The sequence below is a fragment of the Cygnus olor genome, chromosome 3 (genome assembly GCF_009769625.2).
Source record: "Cygnus olor isolate bCygOlo1 chromosome 3, bCygOlo1.pri.v2, whole genome shotgun sequence".
NCBI lineage: Eukaryota > Metazoa > Chordata > Aves > Anseriformes > Anatidae > Cygnus > Cygnus olor.
Window position 1 is genome coordinate 95,498,077 of NC_049171.1, and position 26,541 is coordinate 95,524,617.

The 26,541-nt window shown below is 36.0% G+C and overlaps 1 protein-coding gene across 4 annotated transcripts in view; it reads right to left on the reverse strand.

Annotated features, from left to right (window-relative positions):
• MTA3 (metastasis associated 1 family member 3) overlaps window positions 1-26,541 on the reverse strand; it is a 139,719-nt gene that overhangs the window by 12,548 nt on the left and 100,630 nt on the right. Inside the window, exons 16-19 of one of the 4 annotated variants that reach the window (XM_040551300.1) lie at window positions 26,195-26,341; window positions 15,126-15,157; window positions 7,463-7,617; window positions 5,427-5,516 (exon numbers count right to left, since the gene is read on the reverse strand). In XM_040551300.1, the coding sequence (XP_040407234.1) occupies window positions 5,427-5,516; window positions 7,463-7,617; window positions 15,126-15,157; window positions 26,195-26,341 (424 nt within the window). Of the gene's footprint in view, window positions 1-2,539; window positions 2,568-5,426; window positions 5,517-7,462; window positions 7,618-15,125; window positions 15,158-26,194; window positions 26,342-26,541 lie in introns of all 4 variants that reach the window. The other 3 variants (XM_040551302.1, XM_040551301.1, XM_040551303.1) reach the window with 3 other exon arrangements.

Below are 26,541 nucleotides of genomic sequence, written 5' to 3' on the forward strand. Positions count from 1 at the left end.
TGCTGTCATCGCTGAGGCTGTGGACTAATTAATTTTCACCTGCTAATCAGTGGATATACCTCTGAAACTAACAAATCACCCAGTTTCAGTCAGCAGCTACTGGACTCCTGCAGATGGCATTTCTGTGAGATTTGTTACCCGTAAAGGTAAAAAGTGTTCTTTGAAAGGAGATTCCCCATAAGGCTTCTGACCAACTCTGCGTACAACAGCTCTCTGAAAACATAAAGTACAATTCATCTGATTTTGCGGATGGAGAACAGAGGATATGCAGAGAATTACCCCCCAGTCTTCATCAAAGTATTTAAGCACCTTATGAATTTTGATATGAGTTAACCGTCCAAAGGCTTGGTGATACAGACTTGAGGTCTCAGGGAAGTCTGTCAGGGAGCAGGGAACTGAATCATATTTTCCCAAGTCCTAGGTAAGTGCTCCAACATCTTCCTCTTACCATGCAGCTTTAACCAGGGTGAGTAGCTTACTACAATGTCATTGAAATATTCATTTTAAACTGTGAGATTAATACAAAGCTCCCAACCAATATTATTGTATTTCATTTGTTCTGATGACTGATGAAACAGAATTCTTAATAACATATGCTCTTCAAACCTACCAGCAATAAATAATGGCATAACTTATAGTGAACTAATCCTTAAATGAGAAAGTAGGTGAAACACTGCAGTTTTGGTTTTGTTTTCCATGTATTATTCCTTTTGAATATTAAAAAAAAAAAAATCTTCACATTCTTCAAGTGAGGTTGATTTTAGTTTCACGGAATGATCCTGTTTTTAAAAACAAATAAACTTTAGTATAATTATAGTAGTGTTACTTTGACTTAGTTGGTATCATAAAAGGAGCCAGAGGAAAAGGACACGTAGATGCATAGTGAAAGAAAACATCTGTAGGTCCATGTAAACCGCTCAATAAGAAACAAAGGGCAAGCGATTATGATCTAGTTTCTATATCACTGGTTGTGATTCTGTCACAGCACCTCAGCTAGAGCTTGAGGAAGAATTATGATTTATAAGGTTGAACAATAAATGAGTCATGAATAGTCCCCACTAAATAAGATCAAAATAGCAGTTCACTGAAAAAGTTAGACTAGGGATTTTTACTCTGATGAAAGTAACAAAGCATAACAACTTTGAACAGCAGCTAGTCAAGTAGGACCACTACTTGGAGCAAGGACAGTTCTTCCACAGATTCCCCATCTGCAGTACTGTCACAGTGACTGGAAATGATAGTAAGCTCACCTGCACTCAGATGCAGCCAATCAATGAGATATTTGCAATCCTATCAATAAGGATTAGATATAATCCTAAAGGCTATATTCTAATTCTATAATCCCTGCTTTTCAAGATGTATGACAGTGATAGAATACAGCAGAAGTAAAGGAACCAGAAAAGTAAATTCTTAGAGGCTGATTATTTTTTTTTGATTAGAGGGTGCAGAGCATTCTTAGACTTGCAGCTGATTCTCCAAGGGTGCAGCGAAGTGTCTCCATGCAGTCAGATACAGGATGGGGGTCTCATGGCCACAGTTCCATGCAGGTAAGAAATGAAAATACACTATACCCCGGATCCAACTACAGTGAAGTTCAAGACTGGGATTCTAATTTGAATCAAGTTGCCTCATCTCTATGAAAAGCAGAGGCCATCCCTGAATGTACATTAAAAATATTTTTTAGGTGAACAACTTTTTGTGCACAGTTGAAGATGATTAAAAATAAAAAGAATAAACATGTCTATGGGCATTTCTGTGATACAAAATTGCATTTGTGAAGAGGAAGAAGGAACAGAGTAGTTAACACTGGAATCCTGATCTAGACCTGCACCGATCCTCTGTAACACAGACCCAAGGCACAAGACACTTACTCCTCCACTTTTCCCTTTTCTCCCAGAAACATGCTAAAAGTGTTAACTCAAACACAGAGCCTGGCCTCATCGTTAAAACCTGTATTGGAGGGAGAAAAGACAATGGCAGGTCATTAACAACTTTGAATATGGGTGACACTTATAACAAAATTTTGTTTCACCTGAATTTAGGGTTTACACTGACTGATACAGCTACAATGTGATGAGTGCTAGCAGGATACACAGAGCCACGAGGGGCTGGGAGCACCAGAATTAGTTTCCCCAACTTCTGCAAGAGAATCAGACCACTGATGGCAAAGGCAAGACAACATTTTGCTGAATTTAGTTTGTGAGCATCACATTCTCTTCTTTCTCAACATGCAACTTTAGTTTTAAGCTTTTTGTGTGTGCTATGAGACATGCATAAATAAAAATGAGTGATAACAGGTAATTATCACAGCCACTGTGATATCCTTACATAGTACCTCAACAAACCACAGGAAGCTTTTTGTTTTGGAGAAAGAACATGATGTGAAGAATATGAAAATTGCCTATATAATGCTGCCACAGGGATGCCTCTCAAATCATTTTATCAGCAAAAAGGAAGCAATGTCTGCTGGTAACAGCTAAAGATCACGTTCTAATTTTAGCAGTTGCAGTTAACTCATTCCCAATGGAGTTGCACTTACCGTGAGAAGGTTTCTAACTGCTTCAGCACTGAAAGGAAACAAGCATCGAGTCATTCAACTGCAGTTCTATATGCAAATATGCTTTTTGGCCCATGAAGGGAGAGCATATGGAATTTGCTGCTATAACCCATTCAGCCAAACATTTCCAGACATTTCTTATAATGCAAATGCTGGAAACAAAAAATCATTTTCCACACACTGTTTTATCTGTCCCTATACTAATATGATCATCAGCATGCACATGTGTTCTGTTATCAATAGAGCGTGTGTATAGGAACTGTATGCACACTGCATGCCTAGAATGGCAAGAAAAGTTTTAATCAACAAATGCATTTTCCTTGACATCCAATAGCTATTTACATTACTACTTTTATTCATAGATTATGATAATGTTTTATATAACTCAACAAATATTAAGCTGATACATTACATTTTTATTAAACTTCTGGAGATCATAGTAAATATTGTCCTATTTTTTTCAATAATTATGTAAGTCCCGGAATGGTAATTCAGTACAAAGAATTTCATTTCATGCAATGAAGTCATTTTCTGCATTAACCTCTAACAGAGCCTACAATAGAATCTACATTACAGCTAGTCATCAAAATGGGAATAAAACACAAAAAGCTTCCTCTTACAGCAAAGGTGATTTAGTACAATGTCCAGAATAAAACTCTTATATAATTATGAGACTTTTGGATGATCCTAAAGTATACACATAGTGGTAGGACAATTCCAGCAGCTAATATCTAAGTATATTAAAAAGAAATAAGGAGACTCCCTTGGTAAGTAGTGATAAATTTATGGCTCCTCAAAGAGTGATTTTTCAGTGAATCGTGTAAACAGATTTGCACTTTAGAAAAAATCTTGACCAAGTTATTTCACAGTAGGGAATGAGAATTCCTTTTTCATTCAGCAATTGTACGAATAAAGAAAAATACGAAAATATGAAATTCAGTAAAGCTCAACATAAAATTATGATGTAATATCAAGTTAAGTGCTCTTGAACCACCACCTGCTTTTCTGCCTAGATTAATCCCTGTGCTTTGATTCTGTGACTGAACGCAGATGTTGAAATCCCAAGTGAGTTGGACTCACACAGGTGTCAGGAAGGTTTCTGAATGGCGAGTGCAGGCTGTCACCATAGATGAAATTGTAAAACTGGGGCCATATATATATATATACGCTTATTGGGAAGATTCACTGAGCATGCTGATGAGCATTCAGGGCATGGTCTTAAAATTCCAGGGTAATTCCAGGGATTACCTTGGACATTTTAGACTAATTTCTATAATTCTTTTCTGTTCTCTGAATACTTAGATCCATACTCATCCATTACTACAAATACCTGAATACGTGAGCAATTCAATATACAATATTTAAATTTACATAAAAAATATTTGGGGCTTAAATTCAGAGTGGGCAAGAATGATAATCATTTATTTAAAATATCCTTTAAAATGAAACTACAGATATTCACCTTACCTTACCTCATTTAGTTTACCAGTAATAATAATACTTTTTTTCCCTCAGATATCAACCAACTATAGCGTTATATCTTTTTTAGCTAAATGTCTGAGGAAATTTACCCTCTGGACTCCCCACATAAGGTTTTATAGAAATATGCATCTTAAACCTTAGTTCACTGCACAAGTAAAAATGTTTTAGGACAGAGAAATGAAAACTGCTATGTACTATTACAATCTAAATATAATATTGAAAATAATATTTTCTTTATGCAGGATGTAATTAGTATATGTCTTTTTTACATGTATTTTTAATGAATACACATGCTAAAACAGACAGGATCCTGATGCAGCACAGTATGAAAACGTGCCTTAAAGAACGAGTTGTTACTTTGAAATGAGATGATTATTTCTGAGCTGAGTGTTCAGCACATATTTAAACATCTAACAGCTGCAAACTGGCAACTGATTTTTATTTATTTTATTTCATTCTGTGGCAGGACCAGATAAATTCTGTTCTGCTTTTTCACAATCATCTCCTCCCTAGATAAAATATTTCTTCCCATTGTAATCATGTTACACTGAACTGTGTCACAGCCATGCTCATCTCCGTGAACTGCTAGTACAAAACAGGTTACATGTCAGGGACTAATGCCTATTCCCTCTTCTCCCTTCTTCCTTCAAGGAGCAGAACATTTAATAGCTGTCTTGAGCATCTGAACACTTGAGCAGTAGGACCAGGCAGGGCTTTCCGCTTTGAGCTATAAGGACTGGAGGCAAGTGAGAGCCGAGGAGAACAAGCTACACCACCTCTTCCAAATAATCTTGGAATACAGGTGAAGGGAATCAAGGGATCAAAGGAAAGAAGTTAGAAAGGTGAAAACATCCCTGATGTAGGAAAGGAACCAACGGAGATGGGATGGGAAAGAAAAAAAAGGTGTATGTGGGGAAGAGAATCTATGAGAGAGAAGGAACAGAAATGGAGTTTCAAAGGATAAAAAGCTGCTGTCTCACATTAGTTGCAGTTTTGAAGATTAATGTGAATGAGGAACTATTACTCTGTGTGTTTCTATCACAGAAGGAAGATACATGTCTATGTACTTCTGCTGAACCTACAGCAGTAGCTTTTGTCAGACTGGGAAAAGCTGTAAAGGGGCGGCTCACTCCTTAACTACAATTAACTCCAATTAGTAACCAATGCAAGTCCTTGAGCACTCCCTCTTTCACTTCTTCAGCATCAGCCAAAGTGATGCAGCATGCCACTTTTAATGACACCACCTTTTTTTGAAGGAGTGTCACTGAGGTCTTATTGCCCTGTGGTCCCCATACAAGGGTATTTCAGATGTTACTCTTCACATTTTTTTAATGATTTGAAGAGCAGCAGACACAGAGTCCTGAGGACTAAGCCCCTGTTTACCTACCGCCATTGGTGTGAAGGTGGAGACAATGTACGTGCTGTGCTGATCTCCCACATCAACCCTGGCCAGGGAATGCCATCTGCAACCATGGAGCTGGAGAGGGGGATTTATGAGGTTGGGATCAGACAGGGCTATCCCAGATGGGTATTTGCAAAGGCAGAGTTCATCTCTCCATACTTAAATCACCCAGAATTTAAACATCTAAACCAGTCATCTGGGCTACCTCTGAGGTCAGTGGGGAGAGACAGAGACTGTCAGCATAGGACTCATCTCATCCTTTGACAGGAACCTCTCTAAGGAAAAATGGGAAAAAAAAGTGCTAAAACTTCTAAACCAGTGACTTAGGCTACCAGTCCCAATGGTAGTGATATGATCACCAGGAATTAGTCAGATACTAAGCTCTTTGCATAGCCTGTATCAAAAAACCCTCGAAGCAGCCAATTTTATAACTGGGTGAGTTATCAGAAGCCTAAAGGCTTATCCTCCTACCATCATCTCTGAATTGTTGAATTCTTCATGCAAAAGAATAATGAGGTACCATATTTAATTGATCTTGAAATAGCCACCAAATTGTCATGTACATGTATTTCAACTACTCTAGCAGTGTCTACCATAAACTAGACTAAGTATGCACATTTTCCTCAGTTAGCTCTATATTTACATATATTCCTTCCCTACTCTTATTTTGTTATTTACATTTTTGTTCAACTGCCAGCCTTTCTAGGTCTGTGAAATAATCTCAGAAGCAATGAGTAGTCTGATGTTATTTGCCCTAACAATCTTCCTACTTTAAATCTAGGCAAGATTTTTAAGCGTTTTTAAATAAGCAGCCCAGAAAACAGAATTTACAAAATAAGACTAACGTCTTGTCCCAGTCTGAATTAAATCAGGAAATGAGGAAGAAAAGAGCAGAGGAGCCTCCAGTAGCAACTCTTCTGTGATATCAAACTCTCGTGGGAAAACAAAAAGTTCATTAAATTTTACCAATTAATCTAGAAATGACAGACTGAAAAATATCTTAGTTGTTTCTAAAGGAAATCAATTTCTATCCTAGAAAGATGCTGCCTGCTATATATGTGTCCTGGTTTCAGTTAGGACAGAGTTAATTTTCCTCCTAGTAGCTGGCAGGGTGCTATGTTTTGGATTAGAATGAGAAGAGCGCTGATAACATGCTGATGTTTTAATTGTTGTAGAGCAGTGCTTACACCAAGCCAAGGACTTTTCAGCCTCTCTGTCCTGCTAGCGAGCAGGCTAGGGATGCAGCAGGAGCTGGGAGGGGACAAACCCAGGACAGCTGACCCAAACTGGCCAAAGGGGTATTCCATACCATCTGACGTCATGCTGAACAATATATAGGGGTGGCTAGCCGGGGTGGTGGGGGGGGCCGGCTGCTAGGGGATAGGCTGGGCATCGGTCAACGGGTGGTGAGCAATTGCATTGTGCATCACTTATTTCGTACACATTATTACTATTAATACTATTATTATTATTATTATTATCGTTGTTATTATTTTCCCTGTCTTAATAAACTGTCTTTATCTCAACTCACAGACTTCACTTTCCCGTTTCTCTCCCCCATCCCGGAGAGGGAGGGGGGAGGGTGGGCGAACGGCTGTGTGGTGTTTGACTGCCAGCCGAGCTAAACCACAACAATACGTCTCTATTGTGTGCTATGTATTTTCAAGTTCTGAATATTTTAAAGTGTAGCCTCCATTGTGGATACATATACGTTTTGCTGAATGATCAGAGATGTCTTAAACTTCATTGTTTTCAAACTACAACTAGTAACAATTAAAAAGTTCTAATCTTTGCCACACAAAAGTAACCCTGACTGGATAAGTCTTGTTAGTGAAATACTGATAATGTTAGTATGCAAGGGATGAAAAATGGGTTGTATGTTTTGACATAACATGGCTCTTCACTGTAACACAACCTCAAATAATAATGACAAAAACTATTATTCAAATAGTGGATCAATAACATGTATGCAGTGAAGACTCATTCCCTGCTTTTCCCTGCTTCAACTTCATTTCTCTTACCTGGTCTCTTCTGTAGCTATAAAGAAACCATCATCTGAAGCATCAAGCCAATTTTGCCTCTGTCTCTTGATCACTGGAATGGTGCTTGTCTTAATGGCACTTGCACTGGCTTGCAAGGCCTTACCGTTAGTAATATGAACATGGGGAGCAGCATGCTGAAATCATAAAAAAAAAAAAAAAAGGAAGAAAAAAAAAGATATTTGTCTGAGAACAAGCATAATTCTGTTAACCGATTCTGCTGTAAAGGGCAGGCTACACACACTGTTGTTCTCAAAAAACAGCTACTCTTCCTCAACAAGTACCTGCCGGACAGATTACACCTTCTGATCATCTGTGCACTTTGACGTGTTTTAGCCACAGATCTGAAAGCTCTTTAAAAACTAAATTAACTATTGCTGAAACCATTTAATAAAAAGAGAAACTGAACCATGAATCAGTGCCATAACCTAAGCAGTCCTGCAACAGTCCAACCAATGAGACTTGTTTTCTGATCCAAGTATAGCATTAATCTAATTTAAAAGTAAAAATAAATCCACACTTCTCACCTTACAGATCCTTACTCTATCTGGCTTTCTTTTTAAGTAAAAATCACTGTAAGGGGCAAGTGGCCCAGCCTAGCTGCTAACCTAAGGCAAGGTAACAGAGTTTTACATCATCTTGGTGGTGGCCATGGTGCTTAAGTTCACTCTCCAGTCATTATATATATTAGAGCTGACTGCAACACTTCTACCTTCATTTTAATACAGGTAATGTTAAACATAAAATGACGCATTAATTTTCTACCACACCTTTAGCTGGAATATCTGTGCAGCAAGATTTAGAGACAGCAAATGCTCACACCTAATGAGAAAAGCTGCCTTCTGATAAATCAAGTAGAAAGTAAAAATGTTTTCTGTGTTGTCTGTAAGTAACATTTTGGAGGCATATCCCAAAATACACATTAATTTTTGAAATTAGATTTTTGTTTGCCACATGATCACTTATCAACAAGATTAAGTAATCACAGCATTTGATCAAAACAGACATGTTAGAAGATATACAAAGATGAAAGTTCTGCTCCATCTCATAGATTCGGCATCATGTTTTCCTAAGAAGTTGTACTATTTCTTGGTGAAATAATACTAGTGTTCCTTGTTAGTGATAGTGTTTTAGTGATATTCATAAAACATGCACAATTCTGCATACTCCTGGGAGTAGCCTTTAATTAGGGGAGCAATTCCACAATCCCTGAGTAAGGAAGGGGCTGGTAACATGCACGGAGGCTAGCAGAATAGAACATGAAACCAATCTCTTAAATCATGTCATGTAACAGTCAAAAATTACACTCGTATTCAATGTATTCTATTTATATTATGCCACAACTTTCAACAACGCTGATCCAGACCACTTGCTCCCTCCAATTGGGAATTTGTGACTTCAAGGACTAATTCCAGCATCTTTACTTTAGTGCAAATAACTGAATAACCTCCTCTATGTTTTCTTAGATGCGGTGAAACAAAAAACAAACAATGAAAAGAGCAACAAGACATCAAATTTGAGTGAGTCACAGATAACTCTTTCTTAGAGTGAAACTATTTTCCTTTACCCTAGAGGCAAAGAAAGATTACACCAGATTTAGTTGCTCTTGCACATACGGCTGTAAATCTTCCTTTGTAGTCACTCTAAGTATTTGCCAAATAATTGCCTATTTTTTTCCACTTTCTAATTCACTGTTTAGACTGCAGTTTGGTTTTCACTTTTTTTTTTTTTTTTGTGTGTGTGTGTGTTGGCTTTGGTGGAGAGGAACAAGCAAGGGACATGATGCTAGAAGTAATTCTGCTGTTATTTAGCATAAATTCAGGATAAAATACGTAGTTTGGATGAAATTAAAAATTCATAAAGGTATTTACCTGGTGATGTCTTAGCGCACAAAGTAGATACTGCTAAAAAAGCAACAATTCATGCATAGAAAACACTGTCATATACGACAGCTGTACAGATTTCATAGTACATCCAAAGTAATTATTTTTACCTGACAGTGTCATATATTACCGAGGAACATTCAAGGGCTCAAAGGGCAATTTTTTTTGCTGTGCTTCCCCAGTCAGAAACCCATTTAAGTTCGCCAATATAGTGGCTAGTATCTTTTCCTTTCTAATCCACCACTGTACGTTTCCTTTACTTCAGGACAATCAGACAAAGGCAAAACATGTTCAGGAAATGTACAAGGTACAAGAAGTGCATTTCCTATGGCATAAACTCTGAAAAACAGCTAAACCTTATGGAAAAAGTATGTGTTTTTTCATAATACTTTTTCCCCTGGCAAAGACAGATGTCATTACTAGATCCAAAATTCTGTTTTGTCTACATTTCTTAGAACCTAATTCTTATACCAGACAAGATATAACACGACAGAAAACAGTACAAGGGTTACAATATCATCTTGTCTCTCTTGCATCATAATGATTACTGTTTTCCCTTTTATTTCCCTTTTCCATGAGTCCTTTCATGCTATTTGGAGAAATTATATTTCACTTAAAGACAATGGAAAAATAAGTTCTCCAGTCTGGGTGTTAGGGACCACATTATCTTTAATTTCTAGTTAATCAAAACAATTGAATTTCTTAAACAATTAAAAGTAGAAAATCAGTTCCGTAATTCCTCTAAAAATATATATTTACCACTCTGTATAAAAATAAGCATTCAATGCAACTGTCATACTGATAGCAACACCCAGAGCAAACAGACCTTTCATACCGAGTACTTATTACATGCTTTATTATTATTATTATTACTATTATTATTTATTTTTTCCCCTCCAGCACATAGTTATGCTAGAAAGGTTACGAAAGCTTCAGGGATACCACTGGTACTACCACAGAAGCTCTATTCAAACAAAAACCATGCATGCAGAATGCTACAATAACTTTGCTGTAACACTGCTGTGTGCAATTAGCAGCTGGCATTTTGATTTTGACTATTTACTTTACTAATAAGCTGTGCTGTCATTTTGCAACAAAACCACTGTTATATTGAGAGTCCACATACCACTGGCAGATCACAGAGCAGCAGGAGGTTCACACAGAGTTTGCCAACTGCATGTTGGACAAACCTTCCTCCCCTGTGAGTGACTCCTTCCTCACAAGTTTTTCCTCATCTCAGTCTGGCTGCATTCATTGCGGTCTCTTGTATCCCTAGAAGAAAGTTGCTCTATGCCCAAAAACATCACTAGGCTAAGGGAGGTTCACACAAAGCTGACTAAAAGTAAACTCAAGAAATTGATACTTAGAGTCTGTCCATGTACCTCAACAAATAACTCTTTGAAACACGTTTCTGAACTCATGTGAGCTGCCTTGAAAACCATCTCCACACCAAAACTTGGTTTTAGGACCCCCAGAGAGAAGTCTCCTGATGATATGTTACTTCATTGTGTCCATAAATGCATATATTGAAGAGCTGATGAGAAAACAAAGCCCCCACCAGTCAGCCCCACTGCCACAGCAGGTAATTAAAAATCCCTGTCACTATTTTAAGGCAACATGTTGCATTCAGAAAAAAGTCAGCACAGAATAATCTCTTTGAACAGGTTCACCTGCCAAACAAGAGGTCTCCGTGCTGCAAACTCAGATCCTCAGAGGCTTCTGAGACCAATGGCCATCTTTTGAAGGTCTTCAACAAGCCTTTGATGAGAAATTTATGGGAAGATCATTTGTTAAAATGCCCTCACAGTGCCTCCTGTCCTCTGTTAAAACATTTCTGCAGAGGCACCATCTCTCTCTGTACCACTCACAGACTGGTACACAGCTCAATTTTTGTCAGCTGCTTGCAGGTGCTATTAATCAATGCTCACCTGGCAGGGACATGAGTTTCCCATTTGTATACACAAATGTTCATTTCTTAGTGAGCAACTGAGACACCTCTAACACTCAACAAATGCAATATATCCCTTCATAAAGGAAATCATGCATTCCAGAGTTGTTATGAGCTGTGTAGAGTCACTATACACGTGACATGTTGCAGTGGCACCTACAAGTCCAACAAAGTTTGGATACCATTCCAAAGTCAACTACAAGGATACTCCAAACACTTTACATTAAAGCGGTGATTTAAGTCAGCATCTTATTATGAAGGGTAAATCCCCTATCATCTCTAGATCCCAAAGGAATTTCAAGCACAAGGAGAATGAGATGCATGTTGAAAGTCAGAGAGGAATCCTGTACAAATTCAGAAATAGGACCCAGATCCCAAACGTAGTTGAGATTCCTGTCTGTAAGTCTCTCAGCTTGTACTGGGATATAAATGGCCAAGCATTTATTCACAGAGAGCCACTGGTGTTCTCCCCACTGCCTGAAGATTCTGAAAAAGATTCAGCTTTGAAATAAATATGTAACACCAGCAGGCATCATAGGTGTAATGTAAAAATTAATGGGGAATCTTTATGCTGTGACTGAAAGAATGTTTAACTGGATTATCATAAATTCCTAAGTGGCTTTGAATTTCTCATATTTTATCCTTTTTCCATCCTTACAAAAGAGAATTTTTTCCATTACCTAAATTAGCGTTTTTAACATTTTTTTCTCATCTTTAAGCAAAAAATCAAATCAAATTAAACATAGCAAAATAAAATTTCTAGACAGACAAGAAAATGACTGGAAGAAATCATGTATTCTCAATATGGTCGGTATTAATCCATACTAATTAGTTTAATTTATTTACATTGACCTCATTATACCGGGTATAGCATAAACCAAATCTAAAACTACACTGAGTTTAAATTAGGTATTGATTTGGTTTTGCCACACATGGAGTGTTCTAATTTGTACAGGCATTAACATTCCCTCTCTCAAAAGAATTAAAGTTTTGTGCTAGTTTAGCTTACTTATTCATGGAGATTTGAGATGAATGCAAAAATTACAAAATACTTTCATATGGGATCACCACACAATGTTGGTACTAGCATGCAGGCACACATTCATTTTTGTTACAGAATTTCATTTAACAAAACATGAAGGCTACTAAAAAAAAAAAAAAGTGACCTATAGATCATATACAAGAAACTAAGTCATAGAAATATTACTTTTGAACCTCCTGAGTGCTATTTAACCTTTGACAAAACACCTAGACTAGATGTAATACTGAAAATCCTAGCCAATGAGTTATGTGCAAGGAGAAGGGAAAAAAAAAAAAAAAAACAGTTTACTTTCCAAAGCAGCCAGGCTAAAATGCTACAATGTTCATAGCCTCTCCATTTCACAGAAGTTACACAAAAGCTATATAACCTCTGAATAAACCATGTCTTTAAAAGCAGCATTTTGAAGTAAATATTTATTTATATAAACCACTAAAATTAGTAGTGAAAGACTAACAGCCATCTATCCACAGAAAAACAGGAAATCTGATTTATATTTAAAATGCAGAAGACAGACTCACCCTTCACATGCACACAGACCCCTAAACTATTTTCTAGTACTTTATTTTTACAAACAGGAGTTTGAAACAAAAAACAGGGAGCCATGATTGTATTTGAATGCAAAAACAATTCTTGAGCTTTAAAAAAATAGAGCTAATGTTCTCAGAAAAAAATGTACATTCTTTTCCTCAGCAAAGTATGCTCTATTCCTCATTAGCTTTGATTTAAACATAAATCTGAATCTCCAGAGACAAGGTCAGTTTTAATGTTGTACTTATGCTATCTCACCACCTGCAATGCAATGTACAAGGAGATCAAATGTTTTTCCCTGCTAAGACAAAAGGTTTTTTTACATCAAAGCATCCTAGGCAATATACAGATTTCCTGCCACTCTTCTCTCATTCTGATTTATTATCATGCTTTAACTTTGTATCTGTTATAATATTAACCATAATCAGTCAGAATATGTGGACTTTATTTCAAAGTAATTATTTATTGCAGTAGTCATTCAAAAATGGACCTCAACAGTATTGCTTCACTGTGTCTAGATTGAATAGATAATCTCATACTGCTTCTAATCCACTCTATAATATATTTTCAAGCTTTGGTGATATAATCTCCCTACTCAGTGGTGAGTAAGAAATTTTCCATTATACATTCAGTTATTTTAATAGCAGAGAAGAATCAGCATTGTTATAACCTTTTCACACTAAACTGCATACCTATTTTTAATTGCATTCTATTTATTTAAGTGCAACGGACAATTACAGCACATTTATTTTACTGCACGGATTAGTCCAAGTGGTCTGAACTGTCAGCAGAGGGATTTGGGGAGGCTCACAACACAAGGACTTCCAGAACTCAAGCTATTTGAAAACCTCTCTCTTATCACTTTAAAGTTTGACTGTTCTTTACGTAAGGACACATGTATATAGGGAAAGAACATTTCTTTGGTTAAATTTTTACAGCTGTTCTTATGCATTGGAAAGGGACTGTCAAAATGTGTATTATCTTCAGAGTAAAAGTAATAGGAAACGAATTAAAGGGAAATGAAGAATGAAGTTTCCAACAGACTCAGCATTAACCTCTAGCTCTCTTCCTGATATCAATTTAAAATTGGAAAAACACTGAAATATTTTTCAATCCCTTCCAAAATTTTATGGCAGAGAAATTCATTTGATTAAGCATCTTATTTGGATATAGGTCTATTTAAACGAAATTCATGATAAACAAGGAATATATGACATCCAGTAGAAAACAGAAACATTGCTTTTTTTCAGACACACCTTAACCATTTTGAAAATTTGTGGTCTGTAGCCCTTACTGATTTATTATCCATTTGCATTAGACTGTTAGTGACTATTGATGATAAAGACAATGAGCTAAATTTGCCCTTTCCTCTGTGCTGAATCACAAAGAGGAAATATTTCTGTGTGGGAATTTACATGTCCCAATAATGCTGTACAAGCATGAGGTAATAAATTTGAAGAGACACTGAAAACTGTAGGAATGAAAACAAAGAGGCTCTAGTCACATCATGTTTTGTTGGAGTTGTTTTAAAATGTCAAAGTTTGTCTCAAAAATTGGTCTCTTCCCAAAAGTGGATAGGCCTCCCCCCAGATTCCTGCAAGACAGGCATACTCCCAGTCAGAGATTTTATTTATGTGAATTTTTGTTCAATCCTTATCTAACTTTTATTAGGAGCTTGAAACAGAAAAAGATTGATAAAATTTCTCACCCTACAAAATCCCAAGACAGACACTAAATCCATGACATTATTATGCATAAAAATTTATTTTATTTTAATTTGTCACGCTGTTTAAGTATTTTACCTGTTTCTGGAATCCAAACTATCAAATTCAATGTAAAGTCAGAAACCACCTTCACAGCTGCATCGCAATGTGATGCAAGAATTAACATAAGTTTTGAACTTTAAATGCTCTCTGACATGTGAAACACATAGTATGCAAACGATTTAATGAATGTTAGTTTGACATGATAATAATCACTTAAACACACAACAATAGAACTGTAATTGGATGCTTATATATCTAAACATACAGTCTGCTACTTCGTAAGCTACTCGACCTCACATTTTTTCCCAAAACTTCCAATGAAATATGGTGGCTCACAGACCCATTTTGTCTCTACAGGGATACTGGACTTTATAAGAAAACATGCCAACAGCTTATGATACTACTTTATTCGCTTTGTTTTCAAAGGACAAATTGTATCTACAGATTGACCTATACCTGAAGTATCCTTTACACTTACCATTATTGTTCTTGTTGTATGGCTGGATGATTCTGGAAAACAAAAACCACAGTGCATTAGAGTATTGTCTTTACCCATAAAAACAAACAAACAAACGAACAAAAAAACCCACTATTTTCTTAGGCTCACCCTGAAGGCTAAGATAGTACTGTTCATCTACAAGAAACATACCAGAAACACAGAGATTGGAAAGATGTCTTATGAAGCAAACATGAGAATCACTGATATTGAAAATATATGGCAGGTTATAGTATACTGTTAAATGCACTCATTCCCTTTGTTTAATTATCCTCTTCTGCAAGAAAATATGAAAACGGAACTAATTCATGTTTCATGTTTCAATAAATGTTTTTTTTTTCATTTTGCTTTTAACATGTGGCATCATTTAACATGGATGATAAGATCTGCAGAAAAAAATACAGAGTATCAACATAATTTCATAACTATTCACGTTTGAAAAACCTCTATGAAACTATGCAGAACTTTTTCTAAGAATTTTCATGGAATGTTGTTTTAACTGACAAAGCAGATTTGAGAATTATAACATTCAGAAATCTTAATTACTCTCTCCTATATGAGAGATTACAAGTTAGTCAATTGAATACACAGTTATATTTGCTGAGAAGTCATGACCAGGCCAATAGCTAATGCAGATTTCATCCCCCTATTTAACCTAAAGTACATTTGCTTTTGTTGTTGTTTTTTTCCCCAAGGACAGAAGACTCATCCTCTCTGGCATTATAACACTATGGCAGTCATATTACAGCTCTGTTCTTTATTGAAGCAGGATAACGTAAGTAACTAAACACCCTTCTAACCCGCTAACTAAAAAAAAAAAAAAAAAAAAAAAAAAAAAGCTGATGATCTGTAAGATGCAAGATGATGTTACTATCAGTCTCATTGACCTGCTCAAAAATTTGGGTAAAATTTCATCATTGGCTATAGTACATAGAGTTCACACAACACTAGCTGCAGTTCTGGATAAAATGTCCTCAATTATGCAAGAACTGAATCAGCAGTCTCCATTCTGCAAGTGAAATAAATGTACAATAATTACACTTGGTTAGTTAATCTTGCCCCAGTTCCAAATTGAGATCCTCATGGGGGTCCCAACTGGCATTCCTTACTTAAAAGAATTCTCCATGACTTTTGTTCTTGTTAAAAATGGTATTAAAGAGAATAAAAGGACAAGAGACAGAACAGCTGCACATCTCTTCCTGAAAAAATGGTAATTAAACTGGTAATTAAATGTTAATTAAATCAAACCAGTACTTCTCTCTCATTTTGAGAAGTTATCTTAACCAGTCTGAAGATGTAGTTCAATCGCCGACAGAAAAAAAAAAAAAAAAAAGTTATTTTAAAATTCTCCAGCTAATTAGAAACTTCTATGTGACCAACACTCAACAGTAATTCCAACATCTAGTTTAGATGTACACCTGCACATCTCTTCATCCTTAATCAAATCTAATAATAAATACAGACATCAATAACTTCCCATCGATAAAGGTTCTGTAATGTGAAAAGCTACCTAGATTCCAATATTCTAGTTGTGAGATCTTCTCCCAGGGCCATTTCCCTCTCTTTTTTCCCCGCAAAAATAATCACGTATAGGAATATTTTTAGGGCACCAGTCCTCCAGGCAAGTTTTAAACTGGTAGTATAAAAATGAAATTCTGTTTCCTGATTCCTGAATATATTTGGCGCTGTTATCAAGTAAGAGAAGATTACAGTAGAGAGAAGAATCCTACCATCTACTGAATTTCTATCTTTACAGTGAAGTTATTTTTTTTTTTGTTACTACAGCTTTATTTATTGTTTTAACATTTCAGTCAAATAACATTTCAGGAACGTTCCTGAGAAAACCCAGGTACTACATAAGGGGAAGTATAACTATCTGAGCAACTCTTGAAAAAAAAGGACTCATTTCTGTTACAAGCCCAATTTCCCAAAAAAGAACAACAACAAAAAAACCCATGACTATCACCAAGAGCACAACTGCATTTCCTAAGGACTTGAACATTGATTAAACAAAAAGAACGTGGTTTCTTCACTCTTGAAATACAAAGATATATTGCAGAGCACTTCCACTCATTCACAAAAAGACCAAAATGTACAAATAAAACCCCACTCTTTTTATATTCAGAAACTTCAGTAGTAAGAATATCTCCACTCTTACTCAGAGGTACTATGCTTTTCACATAGATTTATATACAAAATCTATAAAACTATGATTATCATGATTGTATTACTAATGTCCCAAAATAATACCTCTTTTGAGGGAGATGAGGACTGTAACACATAACAACAGGATGTACCCGGAGGTTGTTAAACATCATATTTTTGAAGAATATTTTACAGAATCTGTTAATACAATGCCAACAGCTGTTAACTCCAGGATATTAGCATTTTGATAACCTATTAATAAAACCAAGCAAAGAAGTAAAGAAAGATCTGTTATATTTGCAGGGTAACCTCTCTGTTTTATCATACAATAAAAGCATTCTCATTTTTTCCAGATATACTTCTTAGCTTTAATTGCTGTAGATACTAAAATATAATCTAAATTGCCAAACATCTTTCAGAAAGAATTGAGAAAAGCTAGGGAAATAACTATTTAGGTAGTAGACACAGTCAAAAATTTCTATATCTAGCAAAGACTAAAGTATTGTTGTTGCACAATTTAAACTCTTGCACACATTTAAAACTGAATAGTAAGATTTTGGAACCAAGGAGACACCAATTTCTTCCACAAAATAAATTACACCCTGATTTGGCAGAAATGTTTGGCTGTTGCTTGGGAGAAGAAACCGACACACACCCTGCTAACACTTCCTTTCAGGTAGTCGTAGAGAGCAATAAGGTCTCCCCTGAGCCTCCTTTTCTCCAGGCTAAACGACCCCAGTTCCCTCAACTGCTCCTCATAGGACTTGTTCTCTAGACCCCTCCCCAGCTTTGTTGCCATTCTTCAGGCATGCTCCAGCACCTTGATGTCCTTCTTGTAGTGAGGGGCCCAAAACTGAACACAGTACTCGAGGTGCGGCCTCGCCAGAGCTGAATACAGGGGGACAATCACCTCCCTAGTCCTGCTGGCCACACAATTTCTGATACAAGCTAGGATGTTGTTGGCCTTCTTGCCCACCTGAGCATGCTTCTGGCTCATGTTTAGCTGGCTATCCACCAATACCTTCAGGTCCTTTTCCACCAGGCAGCTTTCAAGCCACTCTGCCCCAAGACTATAGCATTGCTTGGGGTTGTTGTGCCCCAAGTGCAGGTCCCGGCACTTGGCCTTGTTGAACCTCCTGCAGTTGGCCTCGGCCCATCGGTCCGGCCTATCCAGATCTCTCCGCAGAGCCCTCCTGCCCTCGAGCAGACCAACACTCACACCTAACTTGGTGTTGTCTGCAAACTTAATGAGGGTGCATTTGATCCCCTCATCCAGATCGTTGATAAAGATACTGAAGAGAACTGGGCCCACCACTGAGCCCTGGGGGACTCCACTTGTGACTGGCCTCCAACTGGATTTAACTCCATTCACCACAACTCAGAGAAACAATATACAGACAAGAAAAAGCAAGAAAGCACAGAAACATAAAAACGTATCCCAAAGCATCTTCCCCACACACAGGAACTTTCCAGTTATACTGCCTAATCATTTTTTGAATGTGCTTTCCATATTACATTATGCAATAAAATAGAAGTACTACTCTGCAATCACAGCTTACGAAAAATAATCAACCCACTTGACAGTAATCATACACAGAATCACTCTAAGTATGAACTCCAGATCTCAAATCCAGAACCAGTAATTCATGAGGTAATATGCTGCTAACCCTGTTATCCAACAGACAGGATTGTCTTTCTGAAACTTTAATTCTTTAAAATAATACCAGTGGAAAGTAGTCATTCCAGGAATTAGGTTCTGGTTATCTGTGATGTTTTATATGCTAACTTGATTATAGTGTTGTTCTTATTGTTTACTGTTTTAAGAGCTGATTTATTCTGCCAGTTATAAAAGCCAGTATTACTGTAATTTCATGCCTACACATTACCTGCATGTAAAAAAAAAAAAAAAAACACAAACAAAAACAGCAGAAATAGAGGGCAGTTCACCATGAAATTCCCTTTTTCTCTTTGTGCGATCCCTCTTGCTTGCTCTTTCTATTCAACTGCCATTTTCAGGAATTCCTTAGTACAACAAAATGGAAGCGATGTACAGCATGCTCAAAGTAGGGTATCAAAGTATGAATGCAATTCTAAATTTAAGGTTTTCAGAACCAAATGTACACAAAGAAGCCTTACAAATCCAAAGATACATTTTTGAAATAAAGGAAATAAAAGCCAAAAAAAAAAAAAATCCCCTATTCGATTTATAGTGTACTTAACATCCTTGGAAATAACTCATATTTCAGAAGATACAATAAGCCTGAGAACTATGATTAAATAGAAATTGTGTTTTCACCTAGGCAAAAGAAAAGCACTCAACCATCTATATTTAAAACAAACAAACAACACCATAACACAGTGATATGCTATGTTAACACTTAGGATGAGTTCTTTCTCAGATAAATTCAAGGAAACATGGGTTTGCATAAATGGTTTTGCACCTTCCAAGTCGTCCTGTGACCAATTTCATCACAAAGAGTTTATGCTGCTTACATTTACCTACTGAAAGAATACTCTACAGACTTAGCAGCCTTTGGACACACAGCAGAAGACTGTTTTTTTATTTATAATAAAAAGCTCTCCACTAATTTGGAGATAATTGTAATGTGAATTCAATATAGGCAAATGATGACTGCACATTTATCATTCCAAGATAACATGATTTTCTCATTTTAATAAATTCTGGAAAGGTATTTCTCTTCTATTTCTCTGACAAAAATGACACATTCAATGACTTTCCTCCTTGTTGATTATTTTTCACCTGAAGTCACAGTGCCATTTGTATCACTGAGATTGGATGCATGAAGACAGAAGTGGAGAGAGGGAAATCATCAACTTGCTTTATTTAAATGAACTGAAGGGAAAATATTGTTTTATGATTCAAAAATTTAAATAACAAAGCAACAACAAAAAGGCTTTTGACACACAAATATTGGATGTAGTATCTTAGTTCTACAAATGATCGACAATTTCAGCAGTGACACCCTGGGGTAATTATAGACTCTGTAATTTTCCAGGTATATAATCTGGACACTGGAAGTTGTCAGTAGTTCATCATCTCCAATATCATAATTTGTACGTCTGCAAAAAGAATACACATTTGGAAATGCAAGTGCTTGAGCATTTTCTTTTTCTACTAAACAGTTAAAATGATTCCTTCCAACTGGATACTGAAAATAGACAGAAATTGGCTAGCGTTGTCCAAGTTGCAACAATCAAAGGTAAAAAGGGTTTTAGGTTAATTTCTTGAGGATCAGAGATGGCTTTAATGACTGTATAGAACTATGCATGACAAGTCTCTTACCATAAAACATTTCACATTGTCACATATATAAAAGCTCTCAGTTGTATAAGTCAGGAAATAACCATGAGTTATAAACACCCTTTTCATAGTCCTCTGCTTTCATAGTAACATAACAGCACCATCAATATTTCCAGAGAGATCTGCTCTCCATGCTCACGTTTCCATCAGGATCAGTGCACATATTTCAGTAAAAGATCTGTAGCCAAACATTTCAAAACTTTTGCTAGTTACACCAAAGATCAAAACTAGAATGCACGTGTCCAAAGAAAATTTCAGAGAAAAAGCTGGCAGTAGAACAATAAATAGTATTTGTTTCTCACTTTTGAGAAAAATGAGATACAATATTAATTATACTTTGTGTTTCAGCATAGAAGAAATGGCAAAAGTAGATTCACATAGTAGCTTATCACATCTCATTTCTTCTCTTTCAGTTGGAAATGACTGGTATGTAAAATGAGGTTTATAACAATTTAAGTAGGCATATAGTTTATTAATATGAAACATATATGAGAGATATTTTATGGTTTTATTTTTTAAAATTAAGTGCCAGATATTTTTGGTATGCATTCCATGCTGCTAGCCTGACATCTCAGTAGAATATCTCCATCTTTGCCAAAAAATAATGTTGTGATAACAAAGATCAGACATTTTAGAGAAAAGACATCTTCCTCTTCTGATAAATTCAATCCAATAGCGAAAACTGCTTTCTTCTAACAATTCTGCATAGTGTTATGTGAAATGAATTACAATGAAACGTGTTAGAATTTTTTTCTGTTTTAAGAAAATTTGGGGCAGGAAAGACTCCAGTCTCTCTGATTGTCAGTTAAGCTGCATATATTTTCTTGTGATTGACAAAGGAGAGAAATTCCCAGTGGAAAAACAGAGTGAAATATAAGCCCTTCTTCCTTGCTTATCTCCTCAATAGCCAACACTATTAGTCATAAGCAGAGAGAGATTGACCAAAATAGCACCTAAGGGAGAAGGTACACTCTTTGAGGTCTTTCTCGCTTTGCCAATTGCTCATGTAACTTTCTCATCTTGCTGTGCTAGAGTTGTGCAGGTTGCTACAAAAATGGACCCCCAAATTGCCATTTCATTCTTAGATACAGCGGATGACTTCAATAATCAATTCCCTAAGAAACTGAAGTATGACTGTTAAAAGAATCCTCTTGAAGGCATTAAGACATTTCAGCCTGAAATACAGTATTAAAGGTCTGGAAAAGTGAAGAGAGAATGGGGATTGGGATTGTTGATTAAAAACTCCTCAGCTATGAACAACCAGTTCTCCTGATTCTTCCCACAAGTCACGAAAACAGTATCATCAGGCACAGAACAATCTCTGTTAGTGATGGTATCATCTTGGATATCCTGTAGACATTTTGGTTTTGATGCATATAGAAGTTAGGAAATGCCTGCCAGTTGACAGAGATTACAGTCATGTAGAATACCTTTACCTTTCCAAATATTAAATGGAAAATTATCATTACTCACCCTTCCAAAACAACAGCCTGACGTAAAACTTGAATACTTGTATGTACTGTTGCTCACAGTTAAGCAGCTTGTGGGTGAAAGTAATTGCTTGGAATAATTTCAGACACTATAATTTAAAGATCTGATTCAAAATATCTACAAAGCACTTTATAGTCACACCTAAATCTTCTCATCGTCAACTCAAGTCATAAAATAAGATACACGCAACATTATGCAATGTCGTGATTTTCTGAAGAAATACTTTTCCCATTTGAAAGAGACTGTCTTCACTACTGAAAATCATTCAAATACCTTGTGTTGATTTTATTTTCAGCAGCAATGGATATTCTTTCTTATCTCTGTGTAGTTAAAAGCACCAGCATGCATATTACATGAAAACGCCCCAAAATACTGTGATTTTTTTTCCAGAACAGAGAAAAGTTTCCAACATTTTTCATTCCATCCTACAGAATGCAAGATTTCCTGTTATTTGAAAATAAAGGAAACAACACTTTTTTTTAAAGACCATCCAGAAAAACTTCCTCCTACAAGAAAGTACACGAACAGCTACAAGATCTTTAACTGTGAAAGGGGAAAAATAGCCTTGGATCACGATCTTTTGCAGACACCAACAGTACAGAATAACAGCTGCAATACACAGTGCTTAAGCAGTGCAATTTTATTCAGGTCTGTGCATTATATATGGATCATATGTAGAACTAGAACTACATCTCTCAGCCATCAGTGACTGATAATCAGATCTTTTAACAGCAAGTTACAGTGGACAAGCCCCACTATTTCTGAAAAGAGATAAATGATCTCCCTCAGCATTCTCAACAAAGATCAAGCAATAGTAGTCAGAAATTACAGACTCCCTTATCCCTATCAGTTGCACCAGACTTTTGCTGGAGACACATACATGGGACATGAAAGGGAATCTTGTGCTACACTGGCCAAACTCTTGACTTAAGCCAACATAAGACTACCCTACAAAATGGTAATTATGCTCTTATTTAGGCATGATATTCTTAAAAGCGTTAAACCAAATATTAATGTTTTTTCTCATAATCTTACCCCACTCCCTTAAACAGATCCTTAAACACTCAACTCACCTAAGCAATAAGAATGACTTGAAATATGTCAATCTAAATACATATTTACACAAGCTTAAGTAACATTTACTTGAATACTGTAAATTATCATATGTCTTAAGTAAACATATTTCTATGGCTTAAAACAAATTTCTAATACTGTTGTAAAAAGCAAACCTGAACATTTAGACATTTCTAAGTCAATAACATTAAGATTATGAAAATAGCTCGAGATAAGACTTAATGTAAGCTCACTGTGCTCATTTCTGTTTGCTCATTTCATCAAAGCATGAACTGGTAGACAGAATATATCATCTCCATAGTAGGCTTTCTGGATACTGTTAATTTATACAATGCAATAAAACCAGCAACAATCACTAGTCTTTTGGAACCAAAAAGCTTTTTAGTATATTTATAGTAACATGAAAACTCTGGGGGCTGGCAAAACCTTTCATTGCACAAATAATACACGTATCAGTGCAATTACGCAGAAACCACTATTTCTCAAATTGCTCTGGTCACTCAGTTGTTGCTCTGTACTGAATAGAAGCTGAATAAATTACAGACCCCAAAATGTTTCTTTATTTGTTTGGTTTGGTTTTTAATTTAGCAATAAGCAGAGTAGGGGTTAAATGGCAAATATGAAAGACAGCCATTTTTCAGTCAAAAGGAACAGAGGGTGTTGTTGAGTATTGTTGCTACCAGTTTGATCAGCTTTCCTGTGCATTTTATTTCCTGGGGAAGAAGGGATTAAGAAATGAAAAAAGCCAAGAGGACCACAACTACTACTGAAAAATGGAGATTGAGATGATTCAAGTCAGCACTGATGGTAAATAAAAAGGCTAGTTAAAGATCATACATGGCAGAAGGTGATAGCGCAATTAGTTTTATGCTGAGACAAATGTTAACAGAACTTGAAGATAACTCATCGAAAGCATAAGCTTTGGCCAGCAATTAGTTTGATATTCCTTAAACTTCTCTTTGGCTTCTGTTCAACTGAGGAGTCTAATAAATTTACTCTTTAAGAAGATCAATCCCATACCAAGCCATCTGAGCAGCAAGGAAACATCACTGAGTGAGGCTGTGCCTCCCAGGTCCACATAAGGATTTTCCCTTTGCCTGCTGCAGTTCCTTCATTATGAGGCTGAAGAACTCAGAAAGCTGATGGTAACTTTCAGATGTTATAAAAACAGCATTCAGTAGTACACACCGATAGTGACTAAACTATTTCCGCACACCATTGTGCTCTCTGCACATGCTAAAAAGTAGCAGAAAATCTAGAAACACACACACACACACACAAAAAAAAGGATCATCATAGGTACTCAGTTTACTAAGTTTTGCGCAGCATTGCTTAGGGAATTACTTCTACACTTTTAACTTTAGAATACCTGACCTCATTTGGAAATTACTCTTTTGCATTTCCATTATCATTCTTGTATCACACCTAATATTTCAGAAGTTATTTTACGGTTTGCATGGACTATATTTTGCATGTTTTTAATTAAAAAGGGGGACAAGAACCCAAATAACCATTTTTACATGAGCAAAATACACCTTGCAGATTTCCACTCTCTAGGATATGTTTTCTTTACATTTGCATAGAAAATAGATAAGCAGAAACAATTATCTCCTAAAGCAATAATTTACAGTTCTCAATGGTATTTTTTAAAATTAGATGCCACTTTGTGAAAATTGCCTTAAAATTATCTGTTTGATATGAACTAATCAATGTGGCTAATGATTGGTTTTATAAATGCTTTATGTTGAAGAGAACATTGATATTAAATAGAAGAAAAATGTTAAGAACTTCCAAGGTCATCTCCTTATGGGGAAACCATCATAATAATGTTTACCTTGAACTCATTGCTACAACTTCCTTTGCAGTAGGAATGTAACATCATCTTCATTACCAGGTCAAAGTCATTCTCCTCTCAAAGATCATGTAAAGAATCCAATCTAATGACCAGCATTTCAAGAAGGGGAAAAAAGCAGCTTTTTTTCATAATTACATGCAGTAAGTACCAGATCGACATTACAGAACTTCAGAATGAAAGTCCACAGCGAAAATTCTGTTGTGTGAAATGCTCTGCATTTATAGCTATGCCTATTAACAGCATCATCTTTTTATCTAAGTCACATGGTTGTCATCACGGTCCACTGAATAGCTTGCGTTGCCATGCATGTTATTTGCCTACTGTGTAAAGGCTGTTTGCACACTGAGCAAAGGTCCAAGCGATCCTCTCTACCATATATATTAAATAACCACTTTTTGTCAAAATATATAGTTATTTCTAGCTATTGTTAAGTGTACAGTAGGTATTTTCACTGCAAGATACAAATAACATTGACAATGACAGAAAAACACAATTATAGGAAGATAATGGATTGAGTTTTCCTTCCAGTATTTGGAATACTATTTCTATTATCTTGTCTAAAATGAGTCCCTCTCATTTCTACCTTGCCCTGTGAAGCATGAAAACAGCATGCCTTTTGTGCCAGTCATGTCTGGAACAGCCTATTTCAGAGCCTAACTTCTTTCAGATTTCTAGTCCCAACCACCATACTGAATTGCAGTACAAATAAGGTAATTGCTTACAAAAGTTACATCTCACAAAAAGAGTTCAGGAAAGGCAGTGCATATCTCTGCAAAGTATTTCTTCAAATAAAAATGCAGTAAGTCAAAATAAAGCATTCATTGCATCTTTCCCTTTTCACCAAATTTGTTTTATTCCTTTCCTGATCTTTTCTATAGAGTAGAAAGATTAGTAGGAAAAACGGTACAAATAGTTTTTGTAAGAGATGGCATTAATGGCATTAATTGATACCCATGTTCAGTGAATATGAATCATCATTCCTTGCATTAAGAATCAATGCTATAAATATGCTATCTTATATTTGTCAGAATATACCCCCTTATTTTATGTCATTTCTTCAAACCATATACCCTACAGAAAAGTCACAAAACTTTATTTTAGGCCCACAGAAAGTTTTGCAATTCATAAACTTAAATAATATTTATTTTATGTTTTCACACATACCATCAAGACCATTATGATGGCTGTAGTTTCTCTTTCCCAAAATACTTAGTGAAGAGTGATTGGAGGGTGCAAGCAGTCGTTTTGCACTTGGACTTTGAAGGCTTGATGTTGATCTGATTACATTGGGTTTCACTGCAGGATGAATTTCTGTTTAAGACAAAAGAGAGAGAAATACTTGATTTATACAAAAAAAAAAAAAACCAAAAAAACACGAAACAAAAAAACTTTCAGTCCACTCAGCTTACAAAATTTACACTTAAATTTCTAGTGAAATGGAAGTTTCTTCAGCATGAATGCGTTTACGGGACCTCGAATAACAATTTGAACAGAAGTTTTCATACCTGTTG